Source organism: Pygocentrus nattereri, chromosome 16, assembly GCF_015220715.1.
Source record: "Pygocentrus nattereri isolate fPygNat1 chromosome 16, fPygNat1.pri, whole genome shotgun sequence".
Classification (NCBI taxonomy): domain Eukaryota; kingdom Metazoa; phylum Chordata; class Actinopteri; order Characiformes; family Serrasalmidae; genus Pygocentrus; species Pygocentrus nattereri.
Window position 1 is genome coordinate 14,880,082 of NC_051226.1, and position 20,891 is coordinate 14,900,972.

The window sequence follows — 20,891 nt, forward strand, 5'->3', positions numbered from 1 at the left end:
ATCTGTCAATCGTTTACTGAGACGCTGTAAGTGACTATATTACTGCTGAATGTGTTATTACTCACTTTTATTGAAAGCCTTTGTTTTTAGTCTGTGTCACATTTAAAAAGGTCAACCCTGTGTTTGTCATTTACAGCCCCTGTGAAAATGAAATATATTGGATAGAAAAGTAGATTGATTGATATATATATATAATATTGATATATATAAGCTTGTAGCGCCTGTCCTCTGTTGAATCTGGAAGTGTGTGTCAAGTAATGGGTTTTCATGGCTGAACAGCTGCACATAAACCTAAGATAAAAATGCACAATGCCAAGCATTGGCTGGAGTGGTGTAAAGCACCTCACCACTGAACTCTGGAGCAGTCGAAACATGTTCTCTAAAGTGATGAGTAACGCTTCACTATCTGGCAGTCTGATCGACGAGTCTGGGTTCGGTGGATGCCAGGAGAACATTACCTGCCTGAATGCACAGTGCTCACACTAAAGTTGGAGGACCCTGTTTTTCAGGGTTTGGTTGTGGCAAGCCTTCTGAGAAGAGTGGAGGTTGTTATAGGTCCTAAGGAGGGACCAATTCCATATTAATGGACATGGCTTTCAAATGAGATGTTCAACAAGCTCATATGAGTGTGATGTTAAAGGTGTCCACTTTTGGCCTCAGAGATGGATGGATAGAGAGAAAATAGGTAAAAAGACAGAAAAAGCAGGTAGGTGGATGGAGGGATACATAGAAAAATTGATGGACAGATTGTATTGGTCCCCAAAGGGAAAGTTGGGGTTATTGTAATGGGTAAGTGAATATAAAGGGATTCTGGTCCTATAGTATCAGTATGTTACTATTTTGAGGAGGAACACCATGGTGTAGGGTGAGATCTACAAACTACAGTAATGTGTGTAACATTACAAACTCAGAGCCTGGTGAATGCAATAGTGAAACTTGCCTGTTTTAATAGCGCATATTAGGACGTGTTGACCAATCAATCAGGACTGCATTAGTTTCTTTTTCCGTGGAAGAACGCGTCTTCCAGTATGAACCTCCTCCCGCTGTGTCACTCCCAGTTCTCCGTGTGAACACTCTTCTCACCCGAACACCAGGAAGGTCTGTACCGCACGTCTTTGCATTTCACTCTGCATGTCTTTGTTTTTAACTGTGGTAAGAGGAAAATCGAAGAACGTCTCATCAGCCCGCTGAAGAGGAGAACCGGGGCGTTCGTTGGGTGTGAACATACTTTGCTCTAAACTACGTTTTCACACTTTTTTTTTGCCGTTTTCATTTAAAAGTATTATTAAAATATTATCAAGGCTCATTTTTCGTGAAATTTTACTACACCTAGGTGACAATAAATAAATAATTAAATAAATAAACAAATAAATAAACGATAATATCGTTATTAATCAGAAATGCCAATAAACTCACAATTACAATGCAGTTGCATAAAGACATGTAATGTGTCCACAGTTCTTTCTATTTGCAGTGGTGGACAGTAACTAAGTAAATGTAATTCGTTACTGTACTTAAGTAGTTTTTTCGTGTATCTGTACTTAAGTGTTTCCATTTTGGGCGACTTTTTACTTTCACTCCACTACATTTCAAACTCAAGTATCTGACTTTTTACTCCACTACACTTTGAGAAATCTGTCGTTCCTTTTGGTTTTTGTGTGTGTAAAAACATAACATGTCAAAACAAAAGGAGCGCAAAGCAAGAACACCAATCAGGGCACAGCGGTCACTTTGTTCTGAGCTTGTTTTGACCTGTTGGTCACAGCGGTCACTTTGTTCTGAGCTTGTTTTGACCTGATGGTCACAGCGGTCACTTTGTTCTGAGCTTGTTTTGACCTGTTGGTCACAGCGGTCACTCTGTTCTGAGCTTGTTTTGACCTGTTGGTCATACCGACCCAGTGCAGCACACGGTTCACCGTCAGCGCAGCAGTGTAAAAATTTGGGAGCACATAAGTCTAAATGATGAACTAACCTAACTTTGTGTAAATAGAACACAATATAGAAATATGTCCACATATGCAGTCGTGACTGGCGTGTTTCTTTTTATCTGAATTCATACAAACACTTTGATTTTATAGTAAATTAGTTTGTTTTAGTTTATGTTTATGAACAGAGACCTACAGATCAACACAGTAAAGGAAAACTTATTTGTGATCCTGAGTTTAAAGCCAGTTTTTATTCAGCTTGTAACTAATTTATAAAGTAATCTTAAACTGAAACTTTGCTTGTTTGTAAAAGTGATTTCAGAGCCACTCGGTTCTCCCTGATGGAAACTGTTTACCTTCAGTGTTTTGTGCTTATGATCATTTTAATAGACGTCACTAATTAATGACGTTCTATTAAAAGACTGGTTTACCAAGAGAGACACTGGAGGATTTTCACCTAAAATGAGTTCATGAAGTGAGTCTTGTTATAAAAATGATAACAGGACATCAGAGCCATAATTAATCTTTTAGTACTTTTACTTTTGATACTTAAGTAAATTTGAAGCCAAATACTTTTGTTCTTTTACTCAAGTTGAGGTCTAGAGTAAGGACTTCTACTTTTACTGGAGTAATATTTTACCTTGGGTATCTCCACTCATGATTTGTGTACTTCGTCCACATCTGTCTATTTGTAGAGCCAGGTCTGGTATTAATATACAGTCTAATCTCAAGCACAAAAATCATAATTAACAGCTTGGCTTGATTAAATTTCCATTTGTGAATGTAAGAATGTGCTGATATTGTAATTAATAATATAACTGTTTTACTTGATCTTGAAACATTAAAACCAAACAAAATCGTTTCAAGGCACAGAGAAAAACCAGCTAAAAATCTGGCCTAATCACGGTGCCAAAATTAATGAAGTAAGGTTTTGAGGTGTATATTGCAAAAGAGCTGTTTGAATTAAGATCTTTTTCAAATTTAGTAGGCGAGTTATGTTGTAGCTTCCCGCTACTGGAGAGAAGGGTGACCGGTCAGCTTGCAGAGCCGTAGATTTACACCCGCAGCTTCACCATGTAAAGATAAGATAAGATAAGATAATCCTTTATTAGTCCCACACCAGGGAAATTCACAGTATTACAGCAGCAGCAGAGTAACAGGAGTAAGGCACTCAGTAGTAGAAACGGGAAACAGTATAAACCTTATCAACATTATAAATAATAAAAATTAAAGCTTAATCTCTAGACTATTTACAACAAAATAAGGATAATAATAAAATAAAATAAAATAAGAGTTGCATAGGAATCTGTATTGCACTTAGCATATTGCACAATGAAAAATGTTTGCATTCTGAATGTAAGTGTATATTTATGTGTGTGTGGTCTACTGGGAGCAGTGCTGGTTGTACAGTCTCACAGCAGCAGGAAGGAAGGACCTGCGATAGCGCTCCTTCACACACTTGGGGTGAAGGAGCCGGTCACTGAAGGAACTGCCCAGTGCTGCCAGAGTCTCATGCATGGGGTGGGAGTCGTTCTCCAGCATGGATGCTAGCTTGTTCAGCATCCTCCTTTCTCCCACCGCCTGCACTGGGTCTAGAGGAGTCCCTAGAACCGAGCCAGCCCTCCTGATCAGTTTGTCCAGTTTCTTCCTGTCTGCAGTGGAGATGCTGCCGCCCCAGCAGACCACTCCATAGAAGATGGCTGATGCCACCACTGTGTCGAAAAAGGTCCTCAGGAGTGGCCCCTGCACTCCAAGTGACCTCAGTCTCCTGAGCAGGTAGAGTCTGCTCTGTCCCTTCCTGTAAAGTGCAGCTGTGTTGTCTGACCAGTCCAGTTTACAGTTAAGGTGCACACCCAGGTACTTATAAGAGTCCACTCTTTCAATGTCTGTTCCCTGGATGTTCACTGCTGGAGGGGGATGTGTGCGCCTGCGGAAATCCACCACCAGTTCTTTGGTCTTCCCTGCATTGATCTGTAGGTGATTCCGCAGACACCAGTCCACAAAGTCCTGAATCAGTTCTCTGTACTCTCTGTCGTCATCATTTGCGATGCGGCCGACGATCGCTGAGTCATCAGAGAACTTCAGAACTACAGACCACCATGTCGGACACACAGTCCATTGTCCTCACATACTGTGGACGGTTGGTGAGGTAGTCCAGGATCCAGTGTGTTAGGTGATGGCCCACCCCTGCCTGTTCCAGCTTGTCCTTCAGGAGCCCAGGCTGTATGGTGTTGAAAGCACCAGAGAAATCAAAGAACATGATTCTCACAGTGCCCCCAGGCTTCTCCAGGTGAGAAAGAGCTCCATGCAGCAGGTAGATGATGGCATCATCCACCCCGATGCCAGGTTGGTAGGCAAACTGAAGTGGGTCCATTGATGAGCTCACCATAGTGCGGAGAAACAAAGTCGTTATAGCAGCACTGAGCGTTAACATTCATATTTCAGCCAGTGGCCGATTGAACGTCTCTGATGTAAACAGTGAATATGTGCTGGTCGTATGTGTCGCCATGCATATCAGCATTCAGGAAGAGATATCGTTGCTAGTATATGAATCCATCACTGGTAAATCATAAGCAAGAACATATTACAAAACCACCAGACACCAAAAAAACACTTAGCTAACGGGTTGTGTTTTTCAGCAGGGATACGTTCAAAAACTAAAGCTTCTATTATACTCAGTTTAAACCTGCTTGAGGTAACGTTTTATTCCTGCACATGTAATGTGTGTAGCTTAGCAGTTTCACATAAATAACTACCATGTATTAGCTTACCCAGGCTACATAAGCTGTAATTTGTGTGATATTTACCCTGTGAATCTTTATATGAATTCAAACCAAAGTTTGTTTTAGCCTAAAGCTTAGAATATAACGTAAATCTAACACAAATTTATCACACAGTTATTGGAAATCCACATAAAACAACTGAAATATCGTTTAGCTTAACACTCCCTAAGAAAAACCATAACAAGTGTCGGCGCATGCGCTGATTGCCACTGGCTTGAACCTACTGGAGTGAAACCGCTGGCATGAACCCCTGCGGCTCTGCAGCTCTGCAGACAGATTTGGGGGAGCCTACTGACCGCGGACACACGGGAGGGGTGACCATGCGCGTAGGCACCGGATTAGAGGGTGTTAAACATGTAAATACATTGTTGTTGTTAGTGAGGACATGATTAGATATGTTACATGTGTGGTGTTGTGCTGGGTTATGGGGTGCAGCTTTGGTCCTAATCGTCATGTAGAGGTTTACGGCTGTGTATGACCTGCCTGCTGCCCCAGCTGCTGTGTTCAGTAAAAGAGCATTCGTTTGGCGCTTGGTCAATACCAAACTATGACACTTTTGAGTAAAATTACTTTGTGAGCTTAGTTGTTAGCTTTATCTTTAATCATAAGATAACAATAATCAAGATAACTGAAACTGATAGTTTCTAGTTGGTGCTTGCCTAGAGACGGTGTAGACAGCATGCGATTCAGTTTAGCAAAATACAAGCAGTATTTATTTTCTTTCTCAGTAAATTCCCTTTGTGGTTTCTAACAGATCATTTCCCATGCAGGCGTAGATCCGTGTGAATCGTTCTGTTCCTGTGTGTCATCATGGCCTCTTCAGATTTCTGGCCTCTGTGTGCATTACTGTCTTTGGCAGTAGTGCAGGGGAAACAGTATGGTGAGTTGACTAATCGCATCCAGACGCAGACTTTATTCCCTCCAGAGTTAGAGGCACTAGGGACGGGCCTACCAATACCACAGATTTTCTATTCAGTCCAATAACAACAAGGCTAATATTCTGATACTGGTACTCCTAAAAGATCTTCTTGTGCACATAACAGAGATATTCTTTGTGAAATGTGGACCAGAAATTGATCCTCAAATAGAAACTTGATTAATTACCCACTCTAAGTTGGCACCCATGGTAAACATGAGCAAACAAAGACTGTATCTGGTCTTTGTTATTTCTCAGTCGGAAAATGTGCTGTAAAAACTGAGATACAATGATTCAAACCTATAAAATAAAATAAAAACATTAATTCACTTAACAAATGCCAAAATACCCTGTTCTTAGCTTTTTTGCTTAATAAATTGAGGTGTTTTGAAAGTTTAGTGCAAATCAAATAGGAATTTCTTTGTGATTTTACCAGTGTAAGATAGTAAATGTGGACATCAAAAAAGCCTAAATAAACAGACTGTTATTGAGTATTAACTCCATCCCTTGGCTGTCTGTGTCTGCAGGAGGAGCTGAGGGAAAAGCATTTCCTGTCCAACAAATGTATTTGCTTCTTTTGTTAATACTTTATTAGCCTAATAACTCATAAAACAGACAGAAGCCTGATTTTTTTAGCATCAATATTTTCAAGATTTTCAAGTAGAAGTGTAAAGTATGAATACTTCATTATTGATCTACCCCTAATTGACACCTTTGGTAAAGTGAGCAAGGATTTGTTGTTTATAAGTTTGAACTTGCACTGTGGCTATGTGAGAAATTTAATCTATAAAATGATTAAAAACAATTCACATATAAGTACAGAAAAATCAGGCTGGTATTACAAACTTTAATATATATATTAAAAAACAACTTTATTTCTAGAGCTTTTTCACACATGACAGCTCAAATTTCTATATGGACAGACAATAATATTTATGATGGAAGAAATCAAAGTTTGATTTTCTTCTATTATAGTTACTGTTCACTGACAGCAATATAAGAAAAAAATCAAATAACACTTTATTAATTTAAAATCACATAGGAAATCACTTAGATCAAATTAAACAGATAAATGCAAGAGACATAGAATTTTACTTGTGAGCCAAAGAAAGAGATGTTTTCAAAGAGTTCTTAAAAGTTTGTATATGAAGGTTGGGTATCTAATGAAAGATGGAATTATACAGTTTAGAAGTATGATAACAGAAAAGCTGTAGAGGATGTGCTGTTTTCTTAGGAAGTCCAGTAAGAAGAACATTACAGTGATCAACTCTGCTTGTAACAAATGCATGAACATGTTTCTCTGCATCACTCTGACATAGAAAAGGCTGAACTTTGGTAAGATTTCTCAAACAATGAAAAGCTACTTTGCATGCACAATAAAACAGCTCAGATTACAGCTAGGTTTCCTACTTCAGGGTTGATGTATGAGGCATAAGAGCCTAGTTTCTCACAAAGCAAATTCTCTGAATTTTAGTGCTATAGATCACTATTGCAGTTTTTATATTGATTAAGCTTTAGAAAATTGTGTGACATCTACTGAGATATCTGTGACACACAACAGACAAACAGCTTTTGATAACCTTTTTGTGCTTATATTTGCCATGTTTGCCAGTAATTCTGGAGGGAAATGTGTTTGAAAAGTAAGCCTAAGACATTACAAACCTTTTTTTGTTGGTCTGAGTTCACTTTTTGTACTTAAAGTTTCATGTATAGACAATAAGGTCTGATTCAGCATTGTTTGTGGAATCCTTTTGACAGCGCTCCCACTACCTGTCCCTGAGATAGTGAGAGTATATTCAGATGGAAATGACATACATGATTTTGGTGTCTGGAAGATGAATGTTGAATGGAGGGATAATTTCCCCGTTGGCAACAAACCAGAGCCAGTCACTTATGACGTAGAGATCTTCCATACTGAGCAGATGCGACTTGTACATAAGGTAAGTGGCAGGTTTTTTTTATTTGTGATTTAAGAGCTAACCGACTAGTTGGCTACATTCCATGCAGACCTCAATGTGATTAAAACCATACTGTTGTTGTCATAACAAAACCTTGTATCTCTGTTTTTGTTTTTTTATTATTCTTTTCTTTTGCACAGTAACAAAACATCAGCTGCCATTACATTGTGTACAAAATATAATGACTAAATTACCAAGAAAAAGGTCTTAAATGACTTGAGATAAAGTATTGTTACATTAACATTATAAAGAGTTAAGAATATTTTTCTTTCTCATGTAAATTTATCATTTTGGACCACATGGTTATGGAACATTTTTTATGATGCCTGAATTAGGAGACAATAGAAGACCCAATGGGCACTCATCGGTGGAGCTGGACTTCACCCTTACCTCTCCAGTGTACCTCACATTCAGTCAGACTGCGCACCAGACACCAGAGTCACACCAGCGAATGGACACCCTTATACACTTTAAAAGGTGCATGTTCATTGTTGACAAATTTATAAATCATCAGTTATTAAGGATGCACTGATATGGGAATGTGGGCCAATGTTGATACAGATAAACATAACATGTTTGTCTGTATGATATATTCAGTAAAATGAATAAAATGCAGATGTTTTAGCGCGGTAACCCAGAGTCACCTAAACATTCTGCTTTTCCAAAGTATGATAAATACATCATCAAATATCTATTTAACATATTGACATATCTGCCTGATGCCAGTAATTTTTTAAGCAATTAATACTAATACTGATATGATTGCGATGGCATCATTTTAAAGCTAAAGACAGTAAGATAATGAAGTATGCCTGTGGCTTTGTTCAAGTCTAGGCATAATCATTGTAAAACTACTGCAGTTTTATTGATGGAACTGTATGTAGAAATGCAGCGATATAATGGGCATTATTCCATCTCACCCTGCAGGAAAAGACATAGATGATTCTTCTGAGAGTAACATATATCCTCAAGATTACGTCGCACGAGTTGGTGAAGGTATTGTATTCTGCTGTATATTAAAGAAGCAGAGCCATGCGGGATTCAGTCCTCCTCCTTTTACCATCCAGATTAGCAACAGGACATACATCACAGAGCCTGTTCGCCATGATGACGTCTCTTCGGTATCTGGCTTTGATATACTTTGTGATTACACAGGCGCTACATACTTCATCGGCTGTAAGTACAAGCAAACACTATCAGGTTCATTTCACTTTCTTAAAAGTAGCAAAAGGGATAGTCCTCATGTTTTCGCTTTATTCTGGTCCTCAGATTAATTTTGCATTCCCTCAAAAGTAAACCCTTTGTGCATAGTGGCCATTGTACCATTTTTAATATCTTGACAACAACTTGTTGCTCATCAGAACATGAGCTGATTGGTCCAGATAAAACAATGGTGCTTAGTGTCAGTGTGATTCAATGCCAAACTGAATTCATGAATTCATGATTTGGATATCATTTGGATGTCATTTGGATATGAATTTGTTGACATCATACAAGAACAGTTGTATGTAGAATTATCACTGCTATTTAAAATGTTGTTAAAGGAGAGCTTCAGCCTTTTCCATTATGATTATGTGCTGCACTTGTGAGGTGGAGTTTTTATAGGCTTTTGTCTGATTACACATGGATACCAGAAAACCTCAGTGAAAATGAAACTAACTGGTGTTAGTTTCTAAACTGCTTTATTCTTCCAGCATGCACATGCACAGGCTCCAGGGCTTTAGCTCTTGCCCTTTTGCCCTCAGACTACATGTGCCCTCTTGTTTCACGTGTAATTGTGTTTTATTTGGCCATTCTTCAAAATCCGTTTCAGTACAGCTCCACTCATCCTCACCCTGGAAATAGAGTTCAGGGTTCCTTTGGGATGCATAAGATTCATGGATTTTGGCATATATGGCGCAGTACCGACCACCTATAGATATATCAGAAACTCCAATCTGCACACATCAGTATAACACTGCAAAGCCTGCCGAAAAAAGCACTGAGAATGTCTTTTCAAGAAAGCATCACATTGTGGTGTTTTTTTTTAACAACAACCATATGAAATTCTATGCAAAAGTTTTAACACCCCCAGACAAATGCTGTTTCGTTGATTTTCAAACCAAAAAGTTTCTCAACAGGGGACAAACTCAAATATTCTTTTTTATATTTATTTGCTGAATTTAACATCTTAGGAAAAAGTAAAACAAAAAATATAAATGTCACATAACTTTTCAACGGGCCATATTTTATGTTCTGTGCCCCCCCCCGCTCCCATTGAGCAAACAGACAGTAATTATGCATTAAAATGTGCTTAAGTGTGTTCTTGTATTTTGGATACAAGGGATCAAATTTCTGCTTAGGTGGCAACATTTTGGTATTTTTCCTTGCCACAGTAAAAACTCTCATCACTATTCACAATTCATGCTAAACCAGCCACCGCTAGTTACTCTGTAAATCCAGCAGAATATGTGATTAGCCACATTTGCTCTACCTCCACCCACTTTTTTGATCCTCTTTTGTATTGCACGGTCCTCCCTCAAAAACATATGCATGAAAGAAAAAATAAATCGTTTTTTCTATGCACACAATCAATCAACTGTGTGAAACTAGGCTCGTGCTCCGTTTTTTTATATAACGCAAGGGGTTTTCAGTTCTTTTCTAAGCACAGGGAAACATGCTGAAATTCTAGTCTGTGGTAATGTGACAGTATATCTGTGGGAGAGAGAGATTTAACTGTAAAATGCTGAAGCATTTTTTCAACTTTACATAATTGTCAGATCATTTGCTAAATATTATTTTGTGGGTGTTGATTTTAAATTGCTGATGTGCCTGACTGCTGCAGATGCCCCTGATGACCAGAATCTTACATGTGAGACAAGAGATCTCAATTCTGTGGAATGTCACTGGATCCCTGGGAAAACAGGCAAATCACGCATGTTTAATGTACAGTACAAAGTCAATGGAAGGTACACAGAGCTCTGCTAAGACCACCCACTCCACTCCTTATCTTATCAGAATGATGAGTTTTTGTAATATTTGATTACCTATTCCTTATTTTATGGTATTTCTGCCCTCTTGTGCACCTTTGTCATTTAGGAATTGTTCAGTTGATCGGTGTGTACTGGATGACAGCGTAGATAAGGGGGTGATGAATTGGACACTAATTGCCAAAAACAGCCTTGGCGAAAAGATGATCAGCGATGTAGCTGATCCAAAACACAGGGGTAAAGTATTTCACAAACACAATTATACCACTGATATTTGCAGTATATCTATATTCAATAATGTGATTAACCAAAACATGTTCTGGCTTTTCTGTAGTACGACTCAAAGCACCCACGATTACAAGTGCAGTTTTGGTTCATGCAAGGAATGCCACACTTGAATGGCAATGGGGTGAAAAGTCAAAATTGAACTCTTTCCCAATGATTTGCCAGGTGGAAGTGAATGGACACACTGTTCAGGTGAGTGTTTACTTTCTGATGAAGGGCTATTAATTTAATTATTTTTGTGTTATTAAGTGAAGATCAGATATCAGGCATCTTCTTAGTGAGATGATTATTTTAGCAATAGATCAATGTTCATGGATTCATCACAACAGCTGTAATGTCATTATATGTTTTAAGAGATTTTGCACATTTCTCATAAAGGAAACATTTAATGGATCTGGACTCAAGTCACTGGTCTTGACAGACCTGCAGCCCTTTACTGGATACTCAGCTCGTGTGCGGTGTGGCTCTTATGAACATTTTTATAAGTGGGGTGACTGGAGTAACCTCAACACCTTCTCTACCAAAGAAGACAGTAAGCATGCAAAACGTTTGTAGTATGTTCTAGTGAAAGTGTAGTGTCTATGTTTGTGATTCTGATGTGAATTATTGGTTTCATTGATATTTCATACAGGAGCAGAGTTGGTTCATGATTATTGGTGTTGCATTCTTCTTTATCTTGTTGTGTTTATACTGAATACAAAGTTTAAAATAGCTAAACTTCCACATAGAGCAAAAGCTAAATACTATTAATGCTACTTATACTCTTAATACTACTAAACCAGCCATTAGGGGTGTACTTCGTGTACCCAGCCCGGATAAATGGTGAGGGTTGCGTCAGGAAGGCCATCCGGCATAAAACTTGTGCCAAAACTATCATGCGGATCACATATATGATTGCCATACTGGTTCGGTCGAGGCCCGGGTTAACAACGACCGCCTCCAGTGCTGTTGACCAGCAGGGTGCCGGTGGAAATTGGACTACTGTAGGTCGAAGACCATCAAAGAGGAGAGGAGGAAGGCGGGTTAGAAGGCAGCGAGAGAGAAGGAAAGGCAGGAGTGTGGAGGTTAGAGTAGGGACTCTGATCATAGGGACAATGACTGGTAAAGGCAGAGAGCTTGCAGACATGATGGAGAGAAGGAAGGTAGATATTCTGTGTGTCCAGGAGACCAGATGGAAAGGAAGCAAGGCCAGGAACATTGGAGGTGGATTCAAACTGTTCTATCATGGTGTAGAGAGGAAGAGAAATGGAGTAGGGATAATCCTAAAGGAACAGCTTGGGAAAAGTGTTCTGGATGTAAAGAGAGTGTCAGACAGGATCATAAGCCTGAATTTGGAGGTTGATGGTGTAATTTTGAATGTGGTCAGTTCATATGCACCACAGGTTGGTTGTCAGTTAGAGGAGAAAGAGGAATTTTGGAGTAAGATGGATGAAGTGGTAGATGGTGTCCCTAGAGAGGAGAGATTGGTGATTGGTGCAGACTTCAATGGACATGTTGGTGAAGGGAACAGAGGGGATGAAGAGGTGCTGGGTATGTATGGTGTGAAAGACAGAAATGCGGAAGGTCAGATGGGTGTAGATTTTGCAAAGAGAATGGAAATGGCTGTGGTGAACACGTATTTTCAGAAGAGGGAAGAACACAGGGTGACATACAAGAGTGGAGGGAGGTGCACACAGGTGGATTATATCCTTAGCAGACGTTGGGAGTGACAAGGATGGACAAGATTAGAAATGAGCAGATCAGAGGGACAGTGAAGGTGGAACAGTTTGGAGATAAAGCCAGAGAGGCCAGGTTGAGATGGTTTGGACATGTGTTGAGGAGGAATAGTGGATATATTGGGCAAAGAATGTTGGAGATGGAGCTGCCGGGTAGAAGGAGAAGAGGTAGACCTCAGAGTACTTTATACTAATTTATAAAAACAATTCTTCACATTCATAATATGTAATGAGTTTTACACACAAGTCATTTACAAAAGTGTAGGTGCTCCGGTCATATTACATGTCTTGTTGATGAGTGAAAAGTTAACACATCCTCTACAGAGAACACAGTCCTGCACAGTTTAATGCACAGTTACTGTTTATCTTCTAAATATAACATAATGGGGAAATATAAAACAAAACAAACGCCATATTTAAGTTAGTTCCCTGTTGAGGGTGTGAGCTCATCCAGACACACTAAATAAAAATTATATTATAAAAAAAATAAAAGTGGAAATTAAGTGCTTGGCAGTGTTTTTAAGCAATGTTTATGACTACATAAATGTATTGTGAAAACCTTTTTGAAGTATTGTGATATTACATTTTGCTTTATATGTATATTTAAAGATATGTCTGTTTTTCCAAGCCATATCAATTTTGAGTCTAGTTTGTTTCTCCTCAGTTCCAGAAGCTGTAGATGTGTGGATGCAGATTCTTAATGGACACACTTATGTTGTATGGAAGGTAAGTGCACTTGATGATTTTTCCCTCTTATAACAATGTCAATTAAATCAACATCCATCGACAGCCTGAAATTTCATTTGAACTGCTCCACAGAGTTTAACTGTGAATCAGAGTCATGGGATTATTACAGGCTATGAGCTGCTTTTAGGAAGCGCCACAGACGTGACCAAAGAGCACATCAGCAAAGCCACAAATGAACACTGCCACAAAGTCAGCGCAAAGAGAGCAGAAGGAGATTATTTTATCTCCATGTCTGCCAAGAACTCTGCCGGTATCTCTCCTCCCTCCAAAATCACCATCCCTAACCTACAGTCAGGTACAAATTCAGATTTATACATATTACACACTTGCTTTGATTGTATGGAATCGGATGGCCACAAGCATTTTATTTACCTATTTATTTATTTATTTATTTATTTTACTTTGCAGATGGTGGTATTATCACTGATACCATCATAGGACATAACGATAGTTTTAGCATATCTTGGGATCCAAGACCCATTTCTAGCTGTGGCTATGTGGTGGACTGGTTTCCAACATACAGTACAGAGCAGTGTGATATAAAATGGATGAAGATCCCCTCTGGTGTCTCAGATGCCACACTTCACTCAGGTCAGTACTCAGGAAAATGTGGGAAAAAAAAAAAAATATATATATATATATATATATATATATATATATATATATGTATCTATATATATATATATATATATATATATATATATATATATATATATATATATATATATATGTGTATCTATATATATCAGTATATTGAAATGTCAAAATCTAGTATCTCTGAAATGCCAATTTTATAGCAAAGTGTAAAAGCATTTTTGGGTGATTTTGGATGATTTTTATTGTCCATTCATCATGAAATGTTCACAGAAATGTGAAGGTCTGGGCTCCAAAGTGGTGCTACCATGTAAGCACTGACTGTAATGTCAGGAGATGGTGAGTTTGATCCCTGGCGATGACACAGTCCAAGAGAGCATAATTTTTCTTGCTCTCTCTGCGTGGGTTTAATACCATCTCTCAGCATGATGGGCATCTATTAACTGCCATGACAGAGGTGACAGCAATCTCCTCAAAGTGTGCTGACCTGTCCAATGACGTAACATTAGTGGCAGTTCAGAAAGATGTAGAGGAAGCTGGGTATATTTGTAAAAAAACATGAAAGACAGCAGATGTCTTCTTATAGTGCAGATCCAATGAAAACGTTTTTTAATATTACAATGCTGGCTTCATTAAAAGATGTAATGCACATGTACAGTTGTATGAGAAGGTTTGGGCATCCCTCCATCAAATTACATATTTTTATTTTCAAAGTTAAAATAAATTAACACATCCTCTGCAGGGAATAAACTACTTTATTTACTTTGCACATGGTGGTATTATCACAAATACCATCATAGGACATAACGATAGTTTTAGCTTGTCTTGGGATCCAAGCCCCATTTCCAGATTTCCAGCTGTGGCTATGTGATGGACTGGTTTCCAACATGCAATACAGAGCAAACTTATAAATGGCATTTGGAGAGAGAAAAAAAAAAAAAAAAAAAAAAAAAATATATATATATATATATATACACACACACATACATATAAAATATGCCATACATTTTGCACAGGCTGCATTTTATGTTTAATTTCCCCCTAATATGTTAAGATTAGCATAAAATTAAAATATTCAATTCAATTCAATGTGCTGTCTGTAGAGACTTATTTTTACTTGGAAAATGTACAAAAACATAATTTTACTGGAGTGCCCAAACCTTTGCATATGTAATACTCAAGTAGTAGCAGTAGTCATTTTCAAGTTTAGATTATTTTGTACAGTTAACAATTGCATTGTATACCACATCTGGAGTACCAACTGAATAGTAACTGTAGCAGAAATACCAGATTTATAGCCGTTATAACTTCTTATCCTCATCCTGATAATCCACATTGTCATTTCTGGCCTCTGCAAATGTTTTATTTCACATACCTGCTTGTTCCATGTTACGACTACAGATTTTGAAAATGGGGTCAAGTACACTCTCTCAGTCTATGCGTGCACTTCAGGAGCCCCCCAGCTACTGCAGAGAAGAGAAGGCTATGTGAAAGAGCTGGGTAAGCAGTCAATGTTCCCTTATATTTTAACCTTGACTGGACATGGTGCTTCCTGTTTTTGTCAGTATGGCAGACTTTGTTAGATGATGCATGTTGATTAAAGAGGAAGCAAAGGAAGTTGTTCAGACTTGTATAATTTTGTACAAAAGGCTGTTTGAATCTTGCAGTTCTATATTATGATCTCCTGAGTATTGGACATACAAACCCTTTCATTCCATAAAACTGGACTATTGTTCATCATGACTCAGGATAAGTTTCCAAGTAAATATACAATCTTAAAAGGCCGTCGAAGAACCACTTTTGGTTCCCTAAAAAGTTTTCAGTAGATGATTGTGTAAATGTGATGTGTGAATGTGACCTTATTTCAAAGAAACTAAAGTGTAACTGAAGGTTCCTCCTAGAGCTGTCTGACCCATGAATCTTTTTAGGAACCCTTATTTTCAGTGATAGGAAGTGTTGTAAATACAGTGATGATTTGTCTTGGCAGCACATTCCTCTCTATTCTATACTTGAGCTCTTTATTTTGTGTTTGCTTTCCCCATCATTTTTGTCTGGTCTCTGCCTTCACTCTTCTGTTGTCAGTCCCATCAGGGAGGGTTCGCAGTCTAAAAGCAAAGCAGTATGGCATGAATGTTGAGCTTTCCTGGGAAGACATGATTGAAGAAGAGAAGAAGGGCTTTTTATTGGGATATATTGTATCCTACAAGCATCCCAATGACGATCAAAATGAAGGTATGTTTAGTTTACCTTTTATTCTTTAAAACTGATTTCCATACACAGAATAAGTATTACATTTCTATGAGGCATATGTTGGATATATTGTTTGTGTTGTTTACACAGAATGTGTTATATTTTATCTCTCTATTAGAGACACTGATTGTAGGCCCCAGTGTTCGAATGCATGCGCTGTCAAATCTTCATCCTGGTTACTATACATTTACGGTGAAGGCCTTTACATCTGTAGGACAGGGTCCTGGATCTGATATCACTCTCTCAGTGGATCAGCAGGGTATGTTTGCAAAGTTTTTACCTTTTTATAGTGCTTATTTTTTTACTGTGTGCATTGGCCTACTACATAGAGTACAATCTTCTAATAAGAGGCATTTCATAGAAGATGAATCAGGGATAACCATGATATGTGTGACTGTAAAAATAACACTTCTGAACACTGCAGTTTACACATGGGTGCTCAGCGTTCTCACAGCTTTTTCTTACATTTGCCTCTGTCATTACCATCATCGTCCTTTACTGTGGCATGAGAGAATGGTATGGAACCTTTTCTAATATTTTAGTGCTTTGTAATCCAGTGTGAAAACTTCATAATTGTGATCTGTTTATTGAAACCTGATTTTCCACTGCTCTTTGCTACTATGGATAAATTCCAACGGGTTAAAGTCAAAAGTGTATTCAGATGCTAAGCATGTGCTCGCAGAAAAATGGTTTACACAAATGAGCACTCAGTGCTGTTCTTCAGTTCATAAAGCAGATGTTGCTCTGCATTCTTAAAAGAATTGTTGGACCAATCATGCAAACATGGTTGGCTAAAAATGAACTGTGCAGCAGTTTCAACACAGTACTGAAAAGAATAAACAGTGTATCAGAAATGCATTATCAGTAAACACCTCAGGGTCTTACATGGGTCTCTGTAACGGGGAGCGAGGAGGTGGACGCATGTGCTAAGATAAGCAAGATTTATTAGGGGCAATCCAGGGTCGTGGTCAAAACAGTCCAGGTTCATATAGCCAACACGGACAGATCGGGGGACAGACATGACAAAAATCAGAATCAACACAACAAACAGAGGCCGAGACATCAAACAAAGACCGGCAAACACAAGGGACAAACACAAGTATACAAGTAAAACGAGTATACAGGGAAAACGAGGGACAGGTGAAAACAATCAGGGGTGGGGTTACAAAACGAAGGGCAGGACTACAGATACCAAAACAAACGCACATGGACTAAACCAAAACACGAACACATGGACAGGACTGGAAGGGCCAATCGTGACAGTCTCTCATTTGCTGCATTTTTCTGGAAATCACTGATGGTGATCAGAGTTGTTTGTTTTGTTTACAGATCTAAGATCACCCACTTGTATAAGGAGAGAGAAGTCAAAGGAAAATAAAAGAAAAAACATGTTTTTTTTTTTATTATTAAAAGATATAGAGAAAGTCGAACTCCTAATAACAGCATAAGACCTGATAGATCATGAAAACTGTTACCATCAGATAAGTAGCAATTAAAGTACTTTGAGAGGTAGGAGAAAATCATGCTAGACAAGAAAACATAAACAAAAAAGATAAACATTTGAGCTGCTGGTGTTGCCAGAACAATGAACTGGCCACTCCAGACCATCCCATGCAGTCCTAAACATATGCAAACCAAAGTGCAACCAACCTGTAGTCTACAGAAAAGAATGGAAGCTGTAATAAAGGCAAAGGTTGGTCACAATATAGTATATAGCATAAATCAGAATTAGCCAAATTAGATGCTTTAGAGTGACCAAAAGACTAAAAAAACACAAAAGCACCCTTAAATGATTAAACATGGTTGTTATAAATGGTTAATCTGTTGTAAGAGCATTTGGGTCACTTCTTGTTTTTAATGGGCAGCAGGCAAACACATTTAAAAAGCAAATGCTTTTTTTTATAAAACCCAGCAATGACCTGTGTGGCTGCTGCATGCTCATGATTATATGACACAAATTACACACAAAAATATGAGGTTATTGACCTGATGAGATCATTTTCAAAAGCTTTGTTTTTCGACTATTCTGGTTAAATAAATGTGAGGGTTAGTACAAATCCTGTTGTATCAGTGTATCAGTGCAGCTCTACCTGCGTTACCTACTGAGAAATAAGCCTTTTTGACATAAGGCTGATTTGTCCTATACTGAAACATTTTGATATCATATTTAGTTGTCAATGCTTCTCTAATTGTTTGTTTAATATATATTATTTGTAGTTTTTCTGTTACAGTATGTTATAACAGTTGTTACAGTAACATACTCAATGGCTGTCTTGTCAGGGAATTAAAATGGTATCTGAGTTTTGCACAGCAATAAGTAATAATAATATAGTAATAATCAAAGATTGTATCTTGGCAACATCATTAGAAGGCATGGGCTCCAGTTTCACTGCTTTGCAGACGATGTGCAGATCTATGTTTACTCTAAACCATCTCATACCTGTCCGCCTGCTGTGCTAAGTGACTGCTTACTTGATGTACGTGCCTGGCTGGTTGAAAACTTTCTAAGCCTTAATGGTACTAAAACTGAGGCCATACTGATTTCCTCTCCTGCTACTGCCAGAAAGCTCAGTAACCTTGCTTTCTCTATACCAGGGTTTGTTGTCTCCTCCTCTGCTCAGGTTCGAAATCTGGGTGTAATTTTTGACACAACACTGTCGTTCGAACCCCACATAAAAAATGTCTGCAAAACAGCCTTTTTTCATTTAAAGAACATTTCCAGAATTCGCCCATTTCTGTCCTCTGCTGCTGCTGAGATCATTACTCATGCATTCGTGACCTCTAGATTAGACTATTGTAATGCAGTGTTGCATGGTCTCCCTACCCGGCTTTTAAACAGACTGCAGTATGTGCAAAACTCTGCTGCTAGGGTGTTGACCCATAAAAGATCTTGGGAACATATTACACCAGTATTGAGGGATCTCCACTGGCTTCCAGTCCAGTTTAGAGTACAGTATAAAATACTGGTAATTGTTTTTAAATCTCTCCATGATCTTGCCCCCACTTATTTGGGTAATCTACTTCAGATGTATGTTCCAACTCGCACTTTACGCTCCTCTTACTCTCATCTCCTAATTGTGCCTTCTACAAAATTCCGTACTCTAGGTGATAGAGCGTTTGGTGTTGCTGGCCCAAAACTCTGGAATGGGCTTCCACTACAGCTCCGTACATCATCATCTCTATCATGTTTTAAAGCCGGTCTTAAAACCTATCTCTTCCAGCTAGCATTTGAGTGAGAATTTCTCTCGAACTTCTATTTATTTTAGTTAAGTCTTTTATTATTGTTTTATTTTTATTGTTGTTATTTTATATATATATATATATATATATATATATATATTTTTTTTTTTCTTAGTTTATTTTATATATTGTTATAAATCTTAATGTATTATCTGTTTTACTTTTTTTGTATTGTACAGTGTCCTTGGGTCTCTTGAAAGGCGCTTTATAAAATAAAAGTATTATTATTATTATTATCTAATGTGTATAGTTACACCCATAGTAATGATAAACAGAAGGTAGCATAAACATAAACTTGATGTCATTTCCATAATAATAACTAGTGTCTGTTCTCTTTATTCTTTATTCATTATGAGCAACAGATGTTTTCTTACCCATTACTTTAATAGTGAATTATCAAAATATAATTGATAAATGTTTGAGCTAATACACTTGGGTTTATGATTTGTTGTAGGGGTTTCACCCACATCATGGATAAGATTCTGCTTGCAGAAAGTGAGACGCTTATGGTGAAAAATCCAGAACCTTGTCCACAGGGTGTGCTACAGTTATTGAAAGCACACAAAGAGGTTGGTCCTAAGTCCAAAGATCCACTGTGGGCAAGATACTACAATGATGTTGTGCTTCTGTTTCTTCCCTCACCATCGACCTTTCCTACACAGTGGTCCCATCGCCAGGGATTCAGAATCCTGCATACAACATTCCTCTGCCCCTTCCAGATGATGCTTATCTTGTGTTAGGTTACATGCCTCAAATACAGAATGGTGACAACCAGCTCCAACCCTGTGATGTCAAATTTGTCCAGATGGACTCTGCGGGCTATCAGCCCCAATCACAAGGATCTTCACAAACTACTGAAATACCTAATGAGACCAGCTTACCACTCAGTACAGCCTCAGTCAGTTCTTCTGAGTATCTGCTTCACCAGTGCTGGTAGGTAGTCTTATCTACAAAATTCCAGTGTGCTTTCAAGTTTTTGTTCCACCAAAGCAGGAGAGGCCATGATCAGTTGTTTGAAGACTGAGAGCAACTTGTTAAAGCAGTAGAATCAGGTGAGATTCTGCATGAATTGAATGAAAACCGACAGCCACATCGGCCCTTTGTGGATAAAAAAACAAAAAAACAACAAAAAAATGTACGTATTATGATGACTTTTTGATGTGAGTTTATTCTACCGTATGTACCTTTTTATTTTTTTGCATTGTAATACTACAACGAATGTTATACTTGAGTACAAATATATTTTGCTTCAAATATTCAGGATGAATCATTTTTTTATTTTAATGTTGACTTGTCTGAATAATGTGTGTGTTGAGTGACTGGCGTCGCATGAATATTAATATCACAACAATCAGAGCATACACCTTACATCACCTATTAAACTATCAACTATTAAAATGTGTTAAGAATGTTGCTTCTAATTTCTGTGAAAATTGTAATGTTTGGTTGTTGCACAGAGTGACCAATCACAGTCCACACAGATGTGGGTTTTTTAAATACCCGATCTTT

At 38.1% G+C, this 20,891-nt stretch overlaps 1 protein-coding gene across 3 annotated transcripts; it reads left to right on the plus strand.

Moving 5' to 3' along the window:
* The first annotated feature begins 1,001 nt into the window (after positions 1-1,001).
* Positions 1,002-20,752, plus strand: LOC108439603 (leukemia inhibitory factor receptor-like). Of its 3 annotated transcripts, XR_001858772.2 has the most exons (17): positions 1,002-1,098; positions 5,463-5,588; positions 7,383-7,564; positions 7,918-8,059; positions 8,510-8,758; positions 10,407-10,530; positions 10,661-10,788; positions 10,886-11,028; positions 11,215-11,368; positions 13,216-13,277; positions 13,371-13,593; positions 13,707-13,889; positions 15,294-15,392; positions 15,975-16,124; positions 16,261-16,401; positions 19,837-19,951; positions 20,045-20,752. XR_001858772.2 is itself a non-coding variant. In XM_017718084.2 (16 exons), the coding sequence occupies exons 2-16, from the start codon at positions 5,519-5,521 to the stop codon at positions 19,893-19,895; spliced, it is 2,109 nt and encodes a 702-aa protein (XP_017573573.1). In that variant the 5' UTR covers positions 1,002-1,098; positions 5,463-5,518; the 3' UTR covers positions 19,896-20,752. The 3 variants fall into 3 exon arrangements, 2 of the variants coding, with proteins under 2 accessions (XP_017573573.1, XP_017573575.1); XM_017718084.2 differs by having other exon boundaries at positions 19,837-20,752; XM_017718086.2 differs by having other exon boundaries at positions 5,479-5,588; positions 19,837-20,752.
* The last annotated feature ends 139 nt before the right edge of the window (positions 20,753-20,891 follow it).

Bases quoted from the DNA above. Each gene is read 5' to 3' on its own strand.
- LOC108439603 (XM_017718084.2), top strand. From the start codon at position 5,519: ATGGCCTCTTCAGATTTCTGGCCTCTGTGTGCATTACTGTCTTTGGCA. The intron at 10,789-10,885 runs GTAAAGTATTTC...GCTTTTCTGTAG, and splicing joins AGCTGATCCAAAACACAGGG to TACGACTCAAAGCACCCACG. The intron at 13,594-13,706 runs GTACAAATTCAG...TTTACTTTGCAG, and splicing joins CATCCCTAACCTACAGTCAG to ATGGTGGTATTATCACTGAT.